At 38.8% G+C, this 19,900-nt stretch overlaps 1 protein-coding gene across 5 annotated transcripts in view; it reads left to right on the top strand.

The window, feature by feature from the left end:
• The window catches only part of KANK1 (KN motif and ankyrin repeat domains 1), a 155,103-nt gene that overhangs the window by 123,465 nt on the left and 11,738 nt on the right, over positions 1–19,900 (top strand). For 4 of the 5 annotated variants that reach the window (XR_009153863.1, XM_058173125.1, XM_058173126.1 and 1 more), the window contains 6 exons: positions 227–2,887; positions 6,703–6,861; positions 8,425–8,527; positions 9,622–9,837; positions 14,470–14,557; positions 17,753–17,972. Coding sequence is in view for 4 of the 5 variants with exons in the window: in XM_058173125.1 (XP_058029108.1) it covers positions 227–2,887; positions 6,703–6,861; positions 8,425–8,527; positions 9,622–9,837; positions 14,470–14,557; positions 17,753–17,972 (3,447 nt within the window). In the remaining variant the exon portion in view is untranslated. The remainder of the gene's footprint in view (positions 1–226; positions 2,888–6,702; positions 6,862–8,424; positions 8,528–9,621; positions 9,838–14,469; positions 14,558–17,752; positions 17,973–19,900) is intronic. The other variant, XM_058173127.1, reaches the window with a different exon arrangement.

The following is a 19,900-nucleotide window of genomic DNA, read 5'->3' as shown; positions in this document are numbered from 1 at the left end:
GGCTATATGGAAACCCATCTCAAATGCATGCATTTATTTTGTATCTTATAATTAGATGATCCAATCTTAACATGAAATGTGAGTCTACACTAAAAACTGATTCAAGACATGTAGTGCATTCTCCAGGGGACTATGATATACTGGTTCTGGTATTTGAGCAGCATCTCTATATTTTTAACTTCTAGTAAGTTTTTAAATTTTGCATTGTTTCTTTTTCTTTTTTTAGAAAACGAAGAAAATGCCATAAATGGGGAGGATGACAAAATTCAGAAAGATCCCTATTTTGTGGAGACGCCTTATGGCTACCAGCTTGATTTGGATTTTCTCAAGTATGTGGAAGATATACAGAAGGGAAATACTATTAAGAAACTAAACATTCAGAAGAAGCGGAAAGTGACACCACCTTTTGTTCCTGTCAAAATCGCTTCCAATCAGTACAGTGGATGGACATCAAATGAATCTCTTTCTTCATCCAACAGTGATGAAAACAAACATTCATCTTTACTTTTTACAGCCCAAAGCCAATTAGCAGGGACAACTTCTGCAAGGCCATCCTTGGCATTTGAAGCTTCTCCAAGCTTCCTAACAATCCCTGAAAGCAAACCCTTACATCCTCCTTCACCACAGCTGCCTAGACATAACCTTCGAGTTACAAAAACTCTCATGGAAACACGTAGGAGATTGGAGCAGGAGAAAATGGCAATGCAGCCTGTCCCTGGAGAAAGTCGGAGGCCTAGGCTTTCCAGTTTTGGAGCCATGGGATCCACTGGCTCGCTTCCTTCTTTTGTGGGATCCAGTAGCCAGAATCAGATGTGCCAGCAATTTCAGAATGGCTATCAAGGCAATGGAGATTGTAACCTTTATCTGGCCTCCTCTTTGGGCAGTTCTATTCGGCATAGCCCCTTGAGTTCAGGAGTATCAACACCTGTGACCAACGTGAGCCCAGTGCACCTGCAACACATCAGGGAACAAATGGCTATTGCCCTCAAACATCTCAAGGAACTGGAGGAGCAAGTTAAAACCATCCCTGTGCTCCAGGTTAAGATCTCAGTACTTCAGGAGGAGAAAAGACAGCTGGTGGCAAAGCTCAAAAGCCAAAGAATGGTCAATCAGAATGACATGGGCACTTTCAGAAAGAGATCTTACAGTGCAGGAAATGCAGAGCAGTGGAAGCACCTGTCTTCGGTCAGAGGAGGGGGGGAGCTTTACATAGACTGTGAAGAAGATACAGGGAATGTGGGGCATAGCACAGAGCAGGTAGAAGAGTTTAGGCAGTTGACTGCTGAAGTGCAAGCACTGGAGAAGAAAATCCAGGACAGCAGTTATGATATTTCCTCTGTGCGAGGCAATCAAGCAAATGTAGCAAAAGAGAATAGGTCAATTGCTGTCGGTGCAGATGAAAGCATGAATGATATTGTGGTATATAACAGAGCTTCGAGGGCATACAGGGATGTAGCTGTGGGAACAGATGTGAAGACTAAAGATTTTATTGCTGGGGTGTCAGAAGAAATGCTTGGTCTGTCTACTGAGGCTGAGAGAGAGATAGAACTTCAGCATCAGATGATTGAATCCCTTAAAGAGAAAATCTACCGGCTGGAGGTTCAGTTGAGGGAAGCCACTTACGACAGGGAAATGATCAAATTAAAGCATGAGCTTCAGGCAGCTGGCTCTAGGAAAAAATCAGACAAGGCATTAATGGCACAGCCCCTTGTCTTCAGCAAAGCAGTAGGCACAGAAATGCAAACGAGAGACCAAATGGTGGGAAACCACGTGGACATTGTTGATTCTTGTGTAGGGAACAGTCCCCAGATGAGTAGCATTGGTGTATTGTGTAGGCCTATGTTGCAGAGTTCAGCTGTGGGGCCAGATGTTCCCATGAATTGGTGGATTGTGAAAGAGAGGAATGAAATGTGTGATCGTTGTATTGGGAGTTATGTTGAGACCCACAATAAATGTGTGGGCACAGAAATGAGCTTCTGTGAAGCTGGGGTCAATACAGAGGAATCGGTGGACAGCCTAAGCCTGCATAAGACACAACTACAAATCAAGGAAGTGTGGTCACTTGGCTATAGAGACTCTTTGGATCTGACATTGTGTCCAGCTAAAGAGACTGCAACTTGCAGCACAAACACAGAGACTGCTTGCAGAGCCAACTCTGGAATCATGGCAGTGCCTTGTACAATTAACCAGGGAACCAATACAGTATTAGAACAGGCTGATGGATTCACCAACACAGAAATGATAACTTTGACAGATTCCAGCACCAATACTTTGTTGAGCACTTCTGATAAGCAGACAAACACTGTGGCTGTGGAGTTGAAGACGGTGGCTGTCGGAGATGGTAGGGTCAAGGATGTAAATGCTGCTGCTAAAACTCGTTCCATTGGTATAGGAACTTTGCTTTCTACCACTGCTAGCTTTGATAAATCTTCTCTAACAAAGACCAAAGACTGCGGAGTAGGTCAGATCAGTATTCATGAGAACTATCTAGTTGGATTAAAAATGAGAAACATTGCCTGTGGTCCACCACCGGTTTCTCTTGCACCACCCAGCACGAGAAGCATTGGTGTTGGGGATGATTCTGTGGTGGATGATTCACGGAACCCCGACACTGATAGTCCATTTCCTCTGCCCGAAATAAGGACCGGCCTGGACCATTACATTGAACGGGTTCAAAAGCTTGTTCAAGAACAGCAGATGCTCCTTGCTGAAAATTATGCTGAACTAGCAGAAGCTTTTGGAGAACCTCACTCACAAATAGGCTCTCTCAATTCTCAGCTCATCAGCACTCTATCATCTATCAATACGGTCATGAAATATGCAAGCACAGAGGAACTGCGCACCTTAGAGGTACCAAAACAATGCTTGGACAAACCTACTGCTACAGGTAGGCAGAGTGTATTGAGTCTAAGCTGTTACAGAGCAGTCTTGCCTTAAGCTGCAGCTTCTGAATGTATGGGGCTTTGCAGCTCCTTAGCATATAGTGTCTGAGAATTAGGAAAGTCATTGTTTGATTCTTCAGAAGATCACTAAATATCTTTATTTCTCTCTGACGAGAACAAGGAGGAGTTTGATAGCCCTTTTCCGGCTAACCAATTTTATTTACAAGCATAAAATATTATGAGCTACAGACACCCATTATGAGCTTTATGCCTTCTAATAAAATCGGTTAGCCAGAGAAGGAACTTACACGGTCCTCATGATTTTTGGCTATTATGACAGCTCTCATATATCCTAATAACAGAGATGACATAAACCAGTTGCCAGTGGTATCAATGCATGATATTTAAGTTAGCAAAAAAAATGGATTTCACCTTTATTTAGAAAATATTTCAAGAACATCTAGAAGATGATATAGTATGCTATAAGGGCTGGATGTAACTCAAAATTATGAGACTTATTTTATAGAATGAATAATGATTACACTGTGAACTTCTGTGAATTAGCAATATTTGTTTCCATTCCCCCTTTTTTTTTTATTTTGCTTTCCAAATTCCCATAATGGCATGACTTTATTTGAAACACTACTGTTTATAAAAAAGGATCTGTTCTCAAAGTGTTGCTATGGATACAAACTGTTAATGCCAAATGTTAGTATTTGTGTAAGAGATAAGAGATGCAGGCTTTGTCACGGTCTGTAATTTTTTTGTATCTAATTAATAATATAGGTCTGCACAAAATATTATTAAACGTGGTCTAGGTTTTTGTATGATTCATTTGAGCAGAGACAACTAAGAATTGTTTCGTCCTCCATTATAAGAACCTCTTTAACAACATCTTGTACCACTGCCTGTTTTCTCTTAGAGCCACTTTGGGTACATGAGCCACAGTATGCAAGAGAAAGGGAAAGGAGAGGTCCCCCCCCAAAAAAAAATTTGCTTTCAGATGGCAATAACATCTGTAGTCTCAGAATAGAGGCAGGTGCTATCGGTATCTAAAGCAACTTTAAGACTTGTGGACTTAAAGTTGGCTGGGGAATTCTGGGAGTTGAAGTCCAGAAGTTTTAAAGTTGCTAAGGTTGGACACCCCTGATATAAAGAGAAAAGTCATTTACCTTGCTGAGAATCAGGATTCTAGAAAGATGTGAGCCTTCTCCATTCTAGACTTCACCTGCATTTTTCTAAAGTCCTTGCTCCCGGTCCTTCCCTAAAATGGCAGTAGTGTTTCCTTCTCTTTCTCACTGCAGACAATCATATTCCACAGGCTTTATTTTCTTCCATCTCCAATTACATTTTTATTTCATCTTACAGTTAGTCCTCAACTTATGACCACAATTGAGCCCAAAAGTTCTGTTACTAGGCAAGACAGCTTGTTAAGTGAATTTTTGCCCCATTTTACGACCTTTCCTGGCATAGTTGTTAAGTGAATCACTGCAGTTAAGTTAGTAATATGGTTGTTAACTGAATCTGGCTTCCCCATTGATTTGCTTGTGAGAAGGTCGCCAAACGTGATCACATGACACAAGACACACTGCAACCGTCATAAATATAAGTCAGTTACCAACGGTCCAAATTTTGTTCATGTGGCCACAGGGATGCTGCAATAGTTGTTAAGTGTGAAAATGGCCGTAAATCACTTTTTTCAGTGCCATTATAACTTCGAGCAGTCACTAAACATATGGTTGTAAATCCAGGACTGCTTATATTTCTATTTAATATTGTTCTCCCTTTTCACATTCTTCTCTCTGTATTCTAGCTCTTTTCCCTTATTCTGTCTTCAACCAACAATCTATTCGTTTGCGGTTTTTGCTGAAAGAAGAGAGGATAATGTATGTGAATGTTTGTGCTTTTGTATGAAAGAGAGGCCTGTATGCCTGAGAGTGGTTTGTGTCTGCATGACTTCATGGAAAATCAATCTTTATGAAAAGAACGCCTTCTTTTACAAGCAATTCATTTTAATCACTGTTACTTAATTCAGTTGGTATGTTTATGTGCCCTTTGCCCTAATTGCAGAACGATGTATAATAAATTGTTTATGCTGCATAAAGATTATGATAAATAACTTGTACAGCATTTTATAGACGAGGTTGCCAAAAATGCTAATACACAAGGAAAAAATTTCCAAGAAGACCCACTTTAAAAGTAATAAATGGGTGTTACTGGTAGCATCCTGTTGATTGTTGTCAACCCAGGTATGGTTATTGAGACTTTATCTCCATAGAGCTGAAAACATGAATCAGATGCTATTGGGCCATTTCTCTTAATTTCTCATGCTTTCCAAAAATACGAAGGCAGTTTTTATTAGCCTTATATATAATGCCATCATTTTTAGTACAGGAGTAATATGTAAACAATGGGTTAATTTAAACCAAAATAACACTTTACTGATTTGTTCAGTACTTGACTTCTGTTATTTTTGTTTCTCCTCTTTCTTACTTAATTTGATGATGAAAACCAGTAGTTTATTAAATATTTTATTTTATAAAGAAGCAGTTTTTAAGAACAGGGGCTGCATAGTTTTATTTTAAAATCTGAACAAGGAAAAAAAATGGCTTTCTTTGCTTTGGTCAAATGTACCGAAAACAATTCCTTGAATACTGAAAACATTGTCTCTAGCTGTATTTTTCTTCTTTTTTTGCACAGACCTCATACTTAAATTAAAGGCTATAGAACGGTAGTTTCATGTGTCAAACAAGCATCCAAGATCTTTTGCAATCTGGGACTGTTTTGCAGTTGCATTCCTATAACCCTGAAAAAGTTTTCCTTTTTCCTGGTAAGGAAGTAGTTGCAGTGGAAACTTCTTGTTATCCATCTGCAATTATTTAGGACAAATGAAAAAGCAAAACAAAATTGATGAATGGTTCTGCCACTTATTGATGGGAAGAAAGTATGCGAGATAAATTCAACTTCTCCAGCTGCTTTTAGTGTCTTCCAGGAAGTGTTCTACAACTAGGACTTGGCATTTTGCTCCATTTCACTATATTATTTGCTGTAATCCTTTAATTTACTTTCCAGTGCAGCCTTTTACGGTGTGCCACACATATATCTAAAACAAAAAACTAGAAATAATTATAATCAATATGATAAAGGAATAGTGCATCTCCTTAATGTTGACTGTTATGATACCGTACAAGATTGACTGAATTATTTTTTAAATCATATTATTTATTTCCACCCACCCTGTTTCTCATACTGTATCTTCTTGATGATAAATATTTAAGTAAACAAGCTGTACTCTGGGTTGCATTAAAAAGATGTAAAACAGCTGCCCCTTGTAATAAATTTTCACATTTTAATAAATTTGTTTTTAAAAAACATGTAGTTTTAAAAACAAATTAATAAAGTTTCGAATGTTAGCATCTGAAATTATTTAAAATTCATATATCTCCCTTATAGTGGCTGAAAAAATGTAATGCTATTTATAAATGCATTTATATTGTTATTTGTAGATTTGTAGATGGAAAATATATTCATTTGTCCCTCATTAGAAACAAAAACAAAAACAGGAAGATTACTTTTGCTAACTCAATGAATACTGTACACCAGGAATGTTTAACCTTGGCAACTTTAAGACCTGTGGACTTTAACTCTCAGAATTCCCCAGCCAGCCATGTCTCAAATATTGGACTGTTTGAATTTGTGTATAGAAGAAATACTAAGCAAAAGCATTTTTATTTGAGAAAATAGTTTAATAATGCCTTTTTTTGTCAATATAAGATATTTGGGTCCACAAGGTGACACTGTAATTCCCATCTAATTCCAGACTCTTCAAAATTGAAGCTGGGACAGGAAATCAGGACCATAAATGAGGAGACGACTGCAATAATTGGAATGAGACAGGACCAAAAGATTTTGACTTCCCAGGATAGCACATTATCTTCAATTAATCTTACAGATGACCAACTTGCCTCTGGGCTTTATGGTAATTCTGTTATACTATTGTTTGCTCTGTTATGTTATTTTTTTAAAATAGGCTGGTCATTTTCTAATTTTCTAATAGCATAGTTCTCAAGTGAAATGGTACAAAAGTTAGATAACTCATGAGGAAAAATTGTAATTGGCCTGTAGAGAACTATGCTTATACTTGTGTGGTTTTAATATATTTGGTCTTTGTTCCCAAAGTAAAATATGCTGACTACAATTTGTCATAATACAATATATATATAGGATACAATCTTGTCTAATGCATCCCAATAATTTATGATGTGGGCTGAGAAATTAGTATGCATTTTGTTAATGAAAGCATATTTTATGTATATGTATAGCTTCCCGCACCTTTGTTTTTGATGTATTATATCTGCCAGCTTATCCAGTCTATGGTCTGTGCACATATTTCAATTGGCATTTAATTGCCTTTTTACGATATGGTTCAGGAATTCTTTTACAAAAAAAAGGACATATTGGTCAGAAAGTTGGATATGCAATTTATACTCAGGAATTATTTTAATAATCTTGGAAACACATTCAATCTCTGCGCTCAATTTTTAAAAATTCCATAGGTGGCCATACATCTATGAAAAAATTGTTTACTTTGTTGCTAATGACTAGAGAATCAGTTTGTTGTAGCAGAGTAGAAACCGGGAGAGTGTGAGCTCTAGTCCTGAAGCACAAAATCATTTGGGTAACTTTAGGCCAGTCACTCACTCTCAGCCTAGGGAGGAGCAGTGGCAATCCCTTCTGACATTGGGCGTACTGCAAATCCCATCAGCCTCAGACTGTCAATTGGCAGGAACTGGAAAACAACTTTTTTTCTACAGTAGCGCCTGCCTTATGGAATATTCTGCCCTGAGTGATTAGAATGGCCCCAGCCCTGTTGGCTTTTCGCAAAGCTTCACAAACTTGCTGTGTACCTGGGACTGGGAATGTGTCAAGGGCCTAGTTACTTGGCTTTACCATTAGTTGATTAATCAGCCCAGCTGCTGTTTCTACTTATTGGTTTTGTGGATCATTTTATTGTTTTAATGTTTTTAAATTGTTTAAACTGTTTTATAATTTTAGAACTGTAAGCCGCCCAGAGCCACTTGGTGCTGTTGGGCAGCCATAGAAATGGAATGAATAAATAAATAAATAAATCCTGCCAAGAAAACTGTAGGAACAAGCCAAGGCAGTCACCATGAGTCAATACCGACTTGAACAAAGAAAACCTTGCTAAAATTTAAAGGCCATTGTAAAGATATTAAATGAACATGGGAGTGGGGAGGAAGCTTGCACCATCCAAACTTCCAAAAGCTTGGCCATGATATTATCATATGTGGATTTCTATCCCTTGCATGAATAATGTTTATAACAACGCTGTAAGGTGAAAATACAACTGAGATAGGTCTGACCATATGGCCCAGATGTGGTGTGAGGGAAGTCTGAATTCTCTGTCCATAAGTTTCTTGAACATTTTAAATTTTTCATTGGCCAGAATAGCTTAGTCTTCATCATATTGACAGTGTTGATACAAAATTTTGTTAACATATTTCTATACTCTTTTCGATAGTATGCGCAAATGATGGTATGTTGAAGTCCATCATGAAGAAAAAAGATGGGAAAAAAGATGAGAATACAAAGAAGAATTTGCAGTTTGTGGGTATTAATGGAGGGTAAGACCTCACAGTTCTGAAATTAGATTTTGTTCTCTTTTCCAAGTCTATAGAAGTAAAAATATAGTCATAAACTGATATTTGATCATAAAACTATAATATAAATTATTTGCTCCAAGGCATATAATTTCAGTGAAATTCTCAATATGTCTTGTGGAGAGAAAATACACTGAAACAAATACAGTATCTTTTCAGTCTGTTTTCTCTCCTCAAGACATGTTGAGATGATCCTTGATATCTTTACATGAACATAGTAATTACATAGTTTTAGTTTTCCTGATCTTGAGTAACAATATTTTGAGAATAAAATGTTTTAATCATGGGTTTTTTTTTCAGTTGAGGTTTTGGAGAATTTCTTAAAATGAGATTATACTTCTCTTTATCTACCATTTCAACATCTCCCACCAGATAAACTGTAATTTTAAAAATAGAATTGATTTTCTCAAACAAATATTTTCTTACAATATATAGGAGCAACTGAGAGATAAAGATTATAATTTCTTTGAGAGCTTTTTACACACCCAGGAAAAAAAAACTTTGCCTGATTATTTAATACTTAATATAAATCAGGTTTCTCATTACTCATTTGATGAATGATTGCACTTCCATAACTATTGTGTTTTATCAGTCAGCTTAATAACCTCATTTTGATGCTTTGCCTGTTGAGGAAGGAACTTTGCCATTAATATAATTTTAAAAGCCTTACTGTAAAGACCCATGAAAGAGAAATATTTAGAAACTGTTATAAAAACAGAAAAGGGCAGAGGCAGTCCTCAAGTCCTGGGGTAGGAAATACCTGTAGTTTTAAGAAGAAACTTAGACTAACTCCTCCCTAACGCACTGAAATAGAAAAGAGAGAGGAAGAAAAGACAGCCATACTTGCAAAATTCTATTAATATAGCCTATCAGTGGATGAGTAAAACCTACTTCTAGTCTTTTTTGGGAGTCTGTTTCTTGATCTGGACAACCTCAAAATGCGGACACATCCCAAGGCTAGTATAATCTATAAGGCACCAAACTGGCGAAAGCTGGGATGTGGCAAACTAGTTGTTTTAACTTTGAATATGAAATAAAAAAGCCATTTTATTTCCTAGGTATGAAACCACATCAAGTGATGATTCTAGTTCAGAAGAGAGTTCCTCATCAGAGTCTGATGATGAATGTGTCGGGAATGATTATGTTCAGATTGAAAATTCCAGCGTACTTGAAAGGGAACATAGATTAAACAGGAAAGATGTTAAACCTGTTCAAGAAGAAGAAATAATGCATGTTCAAGAGCCTGAACCTGAGAATATAGAAATCCGTGAGAGGTATGGTATATTTTCTGCATAATGCAGAAATTAGTACATGTTTTGATTATCTAAAATTTGTCATAATACAGGTAATCCTCGACTTACGACCACAATTGAGCCTAAAATTTATCTTGTTAAGTAAGACATTTGTTAAGTGAGTTTTGGCCCATTATACAACCTTTCTTGCCACAGTTGTTAAGTGAATTGTTGCATTTCATAAATTGGTACACAGTTGTTAAGTGAATCTGGCTTCCCTATTGATTTTGCTTATCAAAAGGTTGCAAAAGGTGATCACATGACCTTGGGACACAGCAATAGTCTTAAGTATGAATCAGTTGCCAAGCATCTGAATTTTGATCACATGATCATGGGGATGCTACGAAGGTCATAAATGTGAAAAATGGTCATAAGTCACTTTTTTCAGTCCAATTGTAACTTTGGACCATCACTAAATGAACTATTGTAATTCAAGGACTACCTGTAGTTCTCAATAGGCACACAGAAGCCACTGCCTTAACAGGAATATGGAATATTTGAGAGCAGTGAAAGCTCAAAAAAAAAATTGAGATTGTTATTCTTGACTACTTCTCTTAAACAGAGAAATAATTTGTATTGTTGTAGAGTCAATATTAATCAGGCCAATGTTGAGGTTTAGTATATGCATTTACTAGCTTATGATTAATCAGCATAACTTGAGCTTGCCCAGACATCCCACCAAAAAGCTAAATTGTTCAGATTGTATTTTAGTTTATTGACCCTTAACCAGTCCATTAATGCAGCCTAGTGGTGGTTCAGAACCTAAATTCCCACTTGTGGATTTGATGAAAAGGAGAAATAATTTAATATAAATTAGTGTCCATTCTCTTTAAATATATTGTTGTTGTTGTTGTTGTTGTTTCGATTTCTATACCGCCCTTCTCCCAAAGGACTCAGGGCAGTTTACAGTCAAAATAAAATCAATTAATACAAAGGAAAATTTAGAGTTGGTTGAAGAACTTAAAACCAATAAAACCCCTTATTAAAACCCCACTAGGCCAGCCCTGCACGGTGAAACAGAAATGTTTTCAGCTCGCGTCGAAAGGTCCGAAGATCAGGGAGTTGACGGATACCTGGTGGTAGCGTGTTCCAGAGGGTTGGTGGCCCCACAGAGAAGGCCCTCCCCCGGGTGTCGCCAGCCGACATTGACTGGCCGACGGCACCCCAAGGAGAACCTCCCTATGGGAGCGCACTGGTCGATGGGAGATCGCCGGTAGCAGCAGGCGGTCCCGTAAGTAACCCGGTCCTATGCCATGGAGCGCTTTAAAGGTGGTAACTAACACCTTGAATTGCACCCGAAAGACCACCGGAAGCCAGTGCAGCCTGCGCAGGAGAGGTGTTATATGGGAGCAACAAGTCGCTCCCTCTATCACCTGCGCGGCCGCATTCTGAACTAATTGAAGTCTTCGGGTGCTCTTCAAGGGAAGCCCCATGTAGAGAGCATTGCAGTAGTCCAGACGGGAAGTGACGAGGGCGTGAGTGACTGTGCACAAGGAATCCCGGTGTAAGAAGGGACGCAACTGGCGTATCAGGTGGACCTGATAAAAAGCTCCCCTGGCGACGGCCGTCAAATGCTCTTCTAACGACAGTCGTGCATCCAGAAGGACGCCCAGATTGCGGACCTTTTCTGTGGGGGCCAATGACTCATCCCCCACAGACAGCGATGGCCTCAGATGATTATACCGGGACGCCGGCATCCACAGCCACTCAGTCTTGGCGGGGTTGAGTTGGAGCCTGTTTGTCCCCATCCAGACCCGCATGGCCTCCAGACAACGGGACATCACCTCAACGGCTTCGCTGGGATGGTTAGGGGTGGAAATGTACAACTACGTATCATCAGCGTACAGATGACACCGCACCCCAAAACCACGGATGATCTCGCCCAGCGGCTTCATATAGATATTGAACAGGAGAGGCGAGAGAACCGACCCCTGGGGCACCCCACATAAGAGGCGCCTCGCGGTCGATCTCTGCCCCCCCTGCCAACACCGTCTGCGACCGGTCAGAGAGGAAGGAGGAGAACCACCGAAAAACGGTGCCTCCCACTCCCAGCCCCTCCAGCCGCCGCAGCAAGATACCATGGTCGATGGTATCAAAAGCCGCTGAAAGATCTAATAGGACCAGGACAGAAGAACAGCCTCTGTCCCGGGCCCTCCAGAGATCATCCACCAACGCGACCAAAGCTGTTTCAGTGCTGTACCTAGGCCGGAAGCCGGACTGGAACGGGTCCAGATAGACAATTTCATCCAGGTACTCAGGAAGCTGATGCGCTACCACACTCTCAACAACCTTCGCCACAAAATGAAGGTTGGAGACCGGACGGTAGTTTGATAAAACAGCTGGATCCAGGGAGGGCTTCTTGAGGAGGGGTCTCACCATAGCCTCTTTCAAGGCCGTAGGGAAGACACCCTCTCTCAGAGAAGCATTAACAATTCCCTGAAGCCAGCCTCGTGTGACCTTCTGTGTGGCCAGTACCAGCCAGGAGGGACACGGATCCAATAAACATGTGGTTGCATTCAGCCTCCTCAGCATCCTGTCCATGTCATTGGGAGCCACAGTGTCAAACTCCTCCCAGATGACAGCCTCAAGATCCGCCTCCATCATCCCATCTGAGACTACCCAATCTGTGTCCAGCCCATCCCGAATCTGAGCGATTTTATCGTGCAGATATTGTCCAAAGTCCTCAGCACGGCCTTGCAAGGGGTCTTCCCTAACTCCCTGAGTAAGAAGGGAGCGGGTCACCCTAAACAAGGCTGCTGGGCGGTTATCTGCCGATGCAATAAGAGCGGAGAAATACTCACGTTTCGCCGCTCCTATCGCCACTAGATACGTCTGAATATGTGACCTTACTAGTGTTCGCTCAGATTCAGAACGGCTGGCCCTCCAATCTCTAGGCGTCTTTTCCGGCGCTTCATCTCTCTCAACTCCTCGGAATACCAAGGAGCCGGTCGAGACCGGTGCTGGGTCAGAGGCCGCAAAGGCATGACGCGGTCCAAAGCCCCCGCCGCCGCCCTTTCCCAGGCGGCGGCGAGTTCTTCAGCCGAGTCGTGGGTTAGGTCCTCAGGAAGTGGCCCAAGTTCCGTCAGAAACCTCTCCGGGTCCATCAGGCGCCTGGGACGGAACCAACGTGTCAGTTCCGTCTCCCTGCGGTGCGGGTAAGCGGTTCGAGCGTCCAACCGAAGGAGAGAATGATCCGACCATGACAAGGGTAGAGTGACTAAATCCCTTGATTCTAGATCATTCAGCCACTGTCCAGAGATAAAAATTAAGTCCAGGGTGTTTCCCCCAATGTGAGTGGGACCATCAACTAACTGGGTCAGGTCCAAGGCCGTCATGGAAGCCATGAACTCCCGAGCTACAGCAGATGACTCACCAAGCGATGGCAGGTTGAAGTCCCCCATAACCATAAGTCTGGGGGTATCAACTGCCAACTCAGCTATCATCTCCAGCAGCTCAGGCAGGGTTGCTGTCACACCGCAGGGAGCCAGGTACATAATCAGCAAACCCACCTGTATCCCCTGAACCCATCTCACAAAGAGGGACTCACATCCTGCTCTCTGTGGAACAGTGACCTCCCTCGGTCGAAGACCCTCGTTAATAATAACAGCCACCCCACCACCACTACCCTGGGCCCTCGGCTGATGATGATGATTTTGCTCAGTAGTGTCATGATAGACTATAGGATGAAATGGAAGGATAATAATCCTGAAATTTAAATATCATGAGGCAAAGCAAAAATTCCTAGGAAGCCATTCAAGTAATGCCAGAGTGGCTATAAAAGTGTTCTACCCAGAGTTTATACAACCATAAGGGCTGGAAAAAATATCTAATTCATCCGGTATTGTTGAAAATATGATCTTCAAAAGATGAACATCTCCTGCCAGTTAGCTCATGCTAAACTAACGTAATTACAGTTCGAATGTCCTGAGGTAAGCCTTGCCAGAAGTTTACATTGTGATAAATAACTTTTGTAATATATATGTTAAGAAAGTACATTTTTCCTTATATCATAATAGGCCTGAATCCATGTAACTTCACAGATCTTCTGCAGAATTTTGTACTGCTTAAAAAAATATCAAAGGGCAATATAATGATGGTTAAAAACAAAGAACAATTTGTGTGGCATTGTTTTATATTGTTTGAAAGTTTGGGATAGATGCTTAATACCACTAGTTAATACCTAGAAGATGGACTGTCTCCTCATCTGCTCCTCAATAAGATGCACATTGTATTCTAGAAATAAACTCCATAAAAATTCTGTTTCTTTCAAGAGAAGCTCCCATGCAATTCTGTAAGCCAAAGTAGATTACACATTGTAAAGAGTTTTGGTAGGGTACGTTTCCTGTACATCAGGGGTCCCCAGCCCCGGGCCACAGACCTCTACCGGTCCGTGGCCCGTTAGGAACTGGGCTGTACAAGCAAGTGAAGCTTCATCTGTGCATGTGCATCATCTAGGTAGCATGCAAAACCATTCTCCCCCATCCCCAGGTCCATGGAAAAATTGTCTTCCATGAAACCGGTTCCTCATGCCAAAAAGGTTGGGGACTGCTGCTCTAAATTTAAAAAAATAAAATAAAATCTAAACATGCCTCTTGCCATCTTTTTTTTTTCCAGATATGAACTGAGTGAAAAGATGCTGTCAGCATGTCATTTTCTGAAAAACAGCATTGATGATCCAAAAGCCATGAGCAGCAAAGAAATAGTAAGTCTTGAGTATTTTCTCTATTCCCATTAATCAAAAGGAAGAAGTTGCTGCTACTTATCAAAGATGTCAATGAAAAAGCAGCATAAAAATCCTCAGTTTTCGTGTTACAAGTTTTTATATTCCTGAATGGCTCATATAATTCATGAGTAGGGGAGAATGTGTTCCTAGAGGTGGAAAATGTGTTCTGTTTTATTCAAGCTTTTTTGTGCAAGAAAACTTAACTGCTCCATCAATCCTGAACCATAATGGACTAATGTGTGGCATATTTCAGTGCTAAAATAAGCAGACAGGCTGAAATAAAGGTATTTAATATCTTCAATTAGCATAGTTTGGGCTTGTTTCTGCAGTGCTAATTTTAGCCTTCAATCCACTTGCCTTCCTCAAATTTGCTATGCTGGTAGATGGTACAGCCAAAATATATACTAAAAATGCATTGCACAGACTTGGCTAAAATCTCATAGCATTTAAAAGCAACAGTATAATCTACTTAGTCATGCTTTTGATCTGGGTGCTGCTAACAAGTGTAGAAAAATCCTTAGGGTAGAAAGTGAATGTTCCATTTGACTGTGAAAGTGAGTTATCTGTTGTTTTGATGTGGAATGTTCTTCCTGTGTTACCAAAAATAGAAATACATAATCTTTACATCTTTTCATTTTTGAAAGTGTGTTTGTGGTATGCAAACAAATAGAGTTATTTATTGAATTCCGTTTTTTCAAAGAATTTGAAATTAGCCGTTTTCATTCAACTGATTATATACCTTTAAATGAAAAATTGTTCTATATATAGAAATAGAATGAAGTCCAATGTGCACAACCAAAATGATGTTTCAAGGCCATTTGTTGGATCAAAACAAATACGTTTAATAGTTTTGAATTTGAGTATGAAGGAAATGGGAATCAAATGCTTTCTCTCAAGTTATAAAATAAACTTCGTTCAACTTAATATTACTGGCAGTAGTCAGACCATGATATATATATCTAGATACCAATATCCAAAACAAATTATGGTAATCCTCTCCTTACAGCCACATGTTTAGTGACCATTCAAAGTTACAACAGCACTGAAAAAAATGATTATGACAACTTATCACGCAACTGTAGCAGTGGCCCTGTGGTCATTTGATCAAAATTAAGACGCTTGGCAACTGATTCATATTTATGATGGCTGCAGTGTCCCTGGGTCATGTATCTTTTGCAACTTTCTGACAAGCAAAGTCAATGGAGAAGCCTGATTCACTTAAAAATTGTGGCCAGAAAGGTCATAAAATGGGCTAAAACTCACTTAACAACTGTCTTTTGCAGCACAAATTTTGGGCTCAATTGTGGTTATAAGTCAACAATTACCTGTACAAAGAACCCTCTGGGCACTCTAAGCATTTGATGTATGTTAGAGATGATTTCATAATTTCAATTTCATTTCATACAGATTCCATAGCATGGAAATAAGGCTAGGTAGGAAGAAGAAGAGATAATTTCATGGATAAGCTGTTATAAAAGAGAAGACCTGATCCCTCTTTTTCCATTTGGTTTTTCCTTGTATATTCCAACCAATATAATCACTGCAGAAACAATCTTTGCCATGTCGTCTGGGAGTTATAAAACTGAAATTCCAATATAGTTGGAAGGAACCAAATTTGAGATGCCTAATCTAGCCAGTAAAAAAAATATTTCATGATTATGCATGAAATATGATACATAATCTTTACATCTTTTCATTTTTGAAAGTGTGTTTGTGGTATGCAAACAAATAGAGTTATTTATTGAATTCCGTTTTTTCAAAGAATTTGAAATTAGCCGTTTTCATTCAACTGATTATATACCTTTAAATGAAAAATTGTTCTATATATAGAAATAGAATGAAGTCCAATGTGCACAACGAAAATGATGTTTCAAGGCCATTTGTTGGATCAAAACAAATACGTTTAATAGTTTTGAATTTGAGTATGAAGGAAATGGGAATCAAATGCTTTCTCTCAAGTTATAAAATAAACTTCGTTCAACTTAATATTACTGGCAGTAGTCAGACCATGATATATATATCTAGATACCAATATCCAAAACAAATTATGGTAATCCTCTCCTTACAGCCACATGTTAGTGACCATTCAAAGTTACAACAGCACTGAAAAAAATGATTATGACAACTTATCACACAACTGTAGCAGTGGCCCTGTGGTCATTTGATCAAAATTAAGACGCTTGGCAACTGATTCATATTTATGATGGCTGCAGTGTCCCTGGGTCATGTATCTTTTGCAACTTTCTGACAAGCAAAGTCAATGGAGAAGCCTGATTCACTTAAAAATTGTGGCCAGAAAGGTCATAAAATGGGCTAAAACTCACTTAACAACTGTCCTTTGCAGCACAAATTTTGGGCTCAATTGTGGTTATAAGTCAACAATTACCTGTACAAAGAACCCTCTGGGCACTCTAAGCATTTGATGTATGTTAGAGATGATTTCATAATTTCAATTTCATTTCATATAGATTCCATAGCATGGAAATAAGGCTAGGTAGGAAGAAGAAGAGATAATTTCATGGATAAGCTGTTATAAAAGAGAAGACCTGATCCCTCTTTTTCCATTTGGTTTTTCCTTGTATACGTTGTATCTAGAACCAGCAGAATATTATGGTCAGTTGGCCTCTAAATATAGGAGGTTTTAATAATAATTAATTTATCATATATTCACATGAATAATTGATTTTGCATTTGAGCTATTGTCAGTTTGGAAATTTTTTCTTTAGTTGCTAAGAATTCTGTTCCTAACTACAGTATTTCTTTAGTGGTGATAAGGCCCTCTAAAAAAACCCACCATTCTTTGACACCTGTAAGCCATTGAGTTAAATACATACAAATATGTCATTTCTGGAAGCCTTAGATATGTGAAAAGCATTGCTAAAATATTTGTGTAAGGGAGTAGAATAAAGTGTAGTGATTTTTTTAAAATTTAAAGTTACATTAAACTTTATTTGATTTGTTTATGAGATCTTCCCTACTAAGACTTCCCTAGTACCTGAAATTCTGGCCAGAAACTGTTGCTTCCAAAGTTCATAGAATTTTAGAATAATTTGTTTTTAATACTGGGGGGTGGGGCGGGAATGCTGGTTTTCATGTACTTTATTTTCTCTGTGAGGATGAAATAAGTTATAAATAGAGCTTTGCTTTGAAGTTTTTTGTGTTTAATTTTGGCAGCGATTTTGTTTAAACACCATCCAGCATGAGTGGTTTCGTATATCAAGCCAAAAATCAGCTATTGCTGCCATGGTTGGGGACTACATTGCTACTTTTGAAGAGGCTTCTCCTGCAGTCCTTAGGCAAATCATCAACATGGCAGATGGAAATGGCAATACGGCTCTTCATTACAGTGTCTCCCACTCTAACTTTGAAATTGTGAAACTGCTTTTAGATGCAAGTAAGTTGGCTAGTCTGAATTTTGGGTGGTTCCTTGTATATTCCAACCAATATAATCACTGCAGAAACAATCTTTGCCATGTCGTCTGGGAGTTATAAAACTGAAATTCCAATATAGTTGGAAGGAACCAAATTTGAGATGCCTAATCTAGCCAGTAAAAAAAATATTTCATGATTATGCATGAAATATGATACATGAAATACGATGCTTTATTGATTAGCCAGGAGTCCATATAAGAACACAAAATATGAGATAATAATATATGAGATAATACATAACAGAGTAAAGGGTAAAGCTAATAGGAACCACAATTCATATTTCTGTTTCACCCCCATACTTTACCTCAATCAGATCCATGTATGCAGTTCTTAGTTGTACAGAACTATTTTAATGGCAGCTTTTATTATGATGTCATATAATTGGAAAAAATAGAATTTGGAAGATGTCAGGAAGGATTAAATTGAGCAACTTGATAAGAATGAGAGAAAATACAATAGAAAATATATTATGCAACCATAATATTTAGAGTAGGAATCCCCATTCCCCCCCCCCATTTTCTTACAAAAATATTTTTACAAAACTATAGTTGTAGTCAATAAACAAAAAACCCCAGTGGAATACAAACAAAGCATTGGGCGGCACCATTCGTCATGGCTGTGTCTTGTTCCTGGGGAGAAAGTTGAGCACCCGGGCTTAGAATAATTTGTTTTTAATACTGGGGGGTGGGGCGGGAATGCTGGTTTTCATGTACTTTATTTTCTCTGTGAGGATGAAATAAGTTATAAATAGAGCTTTGCTTTGAAGTTTTTTGTGTTTGATTTTGGCAGCGATTTTGTTTAAACACCATCCAGCATGAGTGGTTTCGTATATCAAGCCAAAAATCAGCTATTGCTGCCATGGTTGGGGACTACATTGCTACTTTTGAAGAGGCTTCTCCTGCAGTCCTTAGGCAAATCATCAACATGGCAGATGGAAATGGCAATACGGCTCTTCATTACAGTGTCTCCCACTCTAACTTCGAAATTGTGAAACTGCTTTTAGATGCAAGTAAGTTGGCTAGTCTGAATTTTGGGTGGTTCCTTGTATACGTTGTATCTAGAACCAGCAGAATATTATGGTCAGTTGGCCTCTAAATATAGGAGGTTTTAATAATAATTAATTTATCATATATTCACATGAATAATTGATTTTGCATTTGAGCTGTTGTCAGTTTGGAAATTTTTTTTTTAGTTGCTAAGAATTCTGTTCCTAACTACAGTATTTCTTTAGTGGTGATAAGGCCCTCTAAAAAAACCCACCATTCTTTGACACCTGTAAGCCATTGAGTTAAATACATACAAATATGTCATTTCTGGAAGCCTTAGATATGTGAAAAGCATTGCTAAAATATTTGTGTAAGGGAGTAGAATAAAGTGTAGTGATTTTTTAAAATTTAAAGTTACATTAAACTTTATTTGATTTGTTTATGAGATCTTCCCTACTAAGACTTCCCTAGTACCTGAAATTCTGGCCAGAAACTGTTGCTTCCGAAAGTTCATAGAATTTTAGAATAATTTGTTTTAATACTGGGGGGTGGGGCGGGAATGCTGGTTTTCATGTACTTTATTTTCTCTGTGAGGATGAAATAAGTTATAAATAGAGCTTTGCTTTGAAGTTTTTTGTGTTTGATTTTGGCAGCGATTTTGTTTAAACACCATCCAGCATGAGTGGTTTCGTATATCAAGCCAAAAATCAGCTATTGCTGCCATGGTTGGGGACTACATTGCTACTTTTGAAGAGGCTTCTCCTGCAGTCCTTAGGCAAATCATCAACATGGCAGATGGAAATAATTCCTAAATTATAATCTCTAGTCACCACACTTAGTCACACTCTCAATTCCCTCTCCTTCAGAAATATATCTAATACAAAAATATTTTTACAAAACTATA

This window comes from Ahaetulla prasina, chromosome 2 (genome assembly GCF_028640845.1).
Source record: "Ahaetulla prasina isolate Xishuangbanna chromosome 2, ASM2864084v1, whole genome shotgun sequence".
Taxonomy (NCBI): Eukaryota; Metazoa; Chordata; class Lepidosauria; order Squamata; family Colubridae; genus Ahaetulla; species Ahaetulla prasina.
This window is presented reverse-complemented; position numbering and strand designations above follow the sequence as displayed.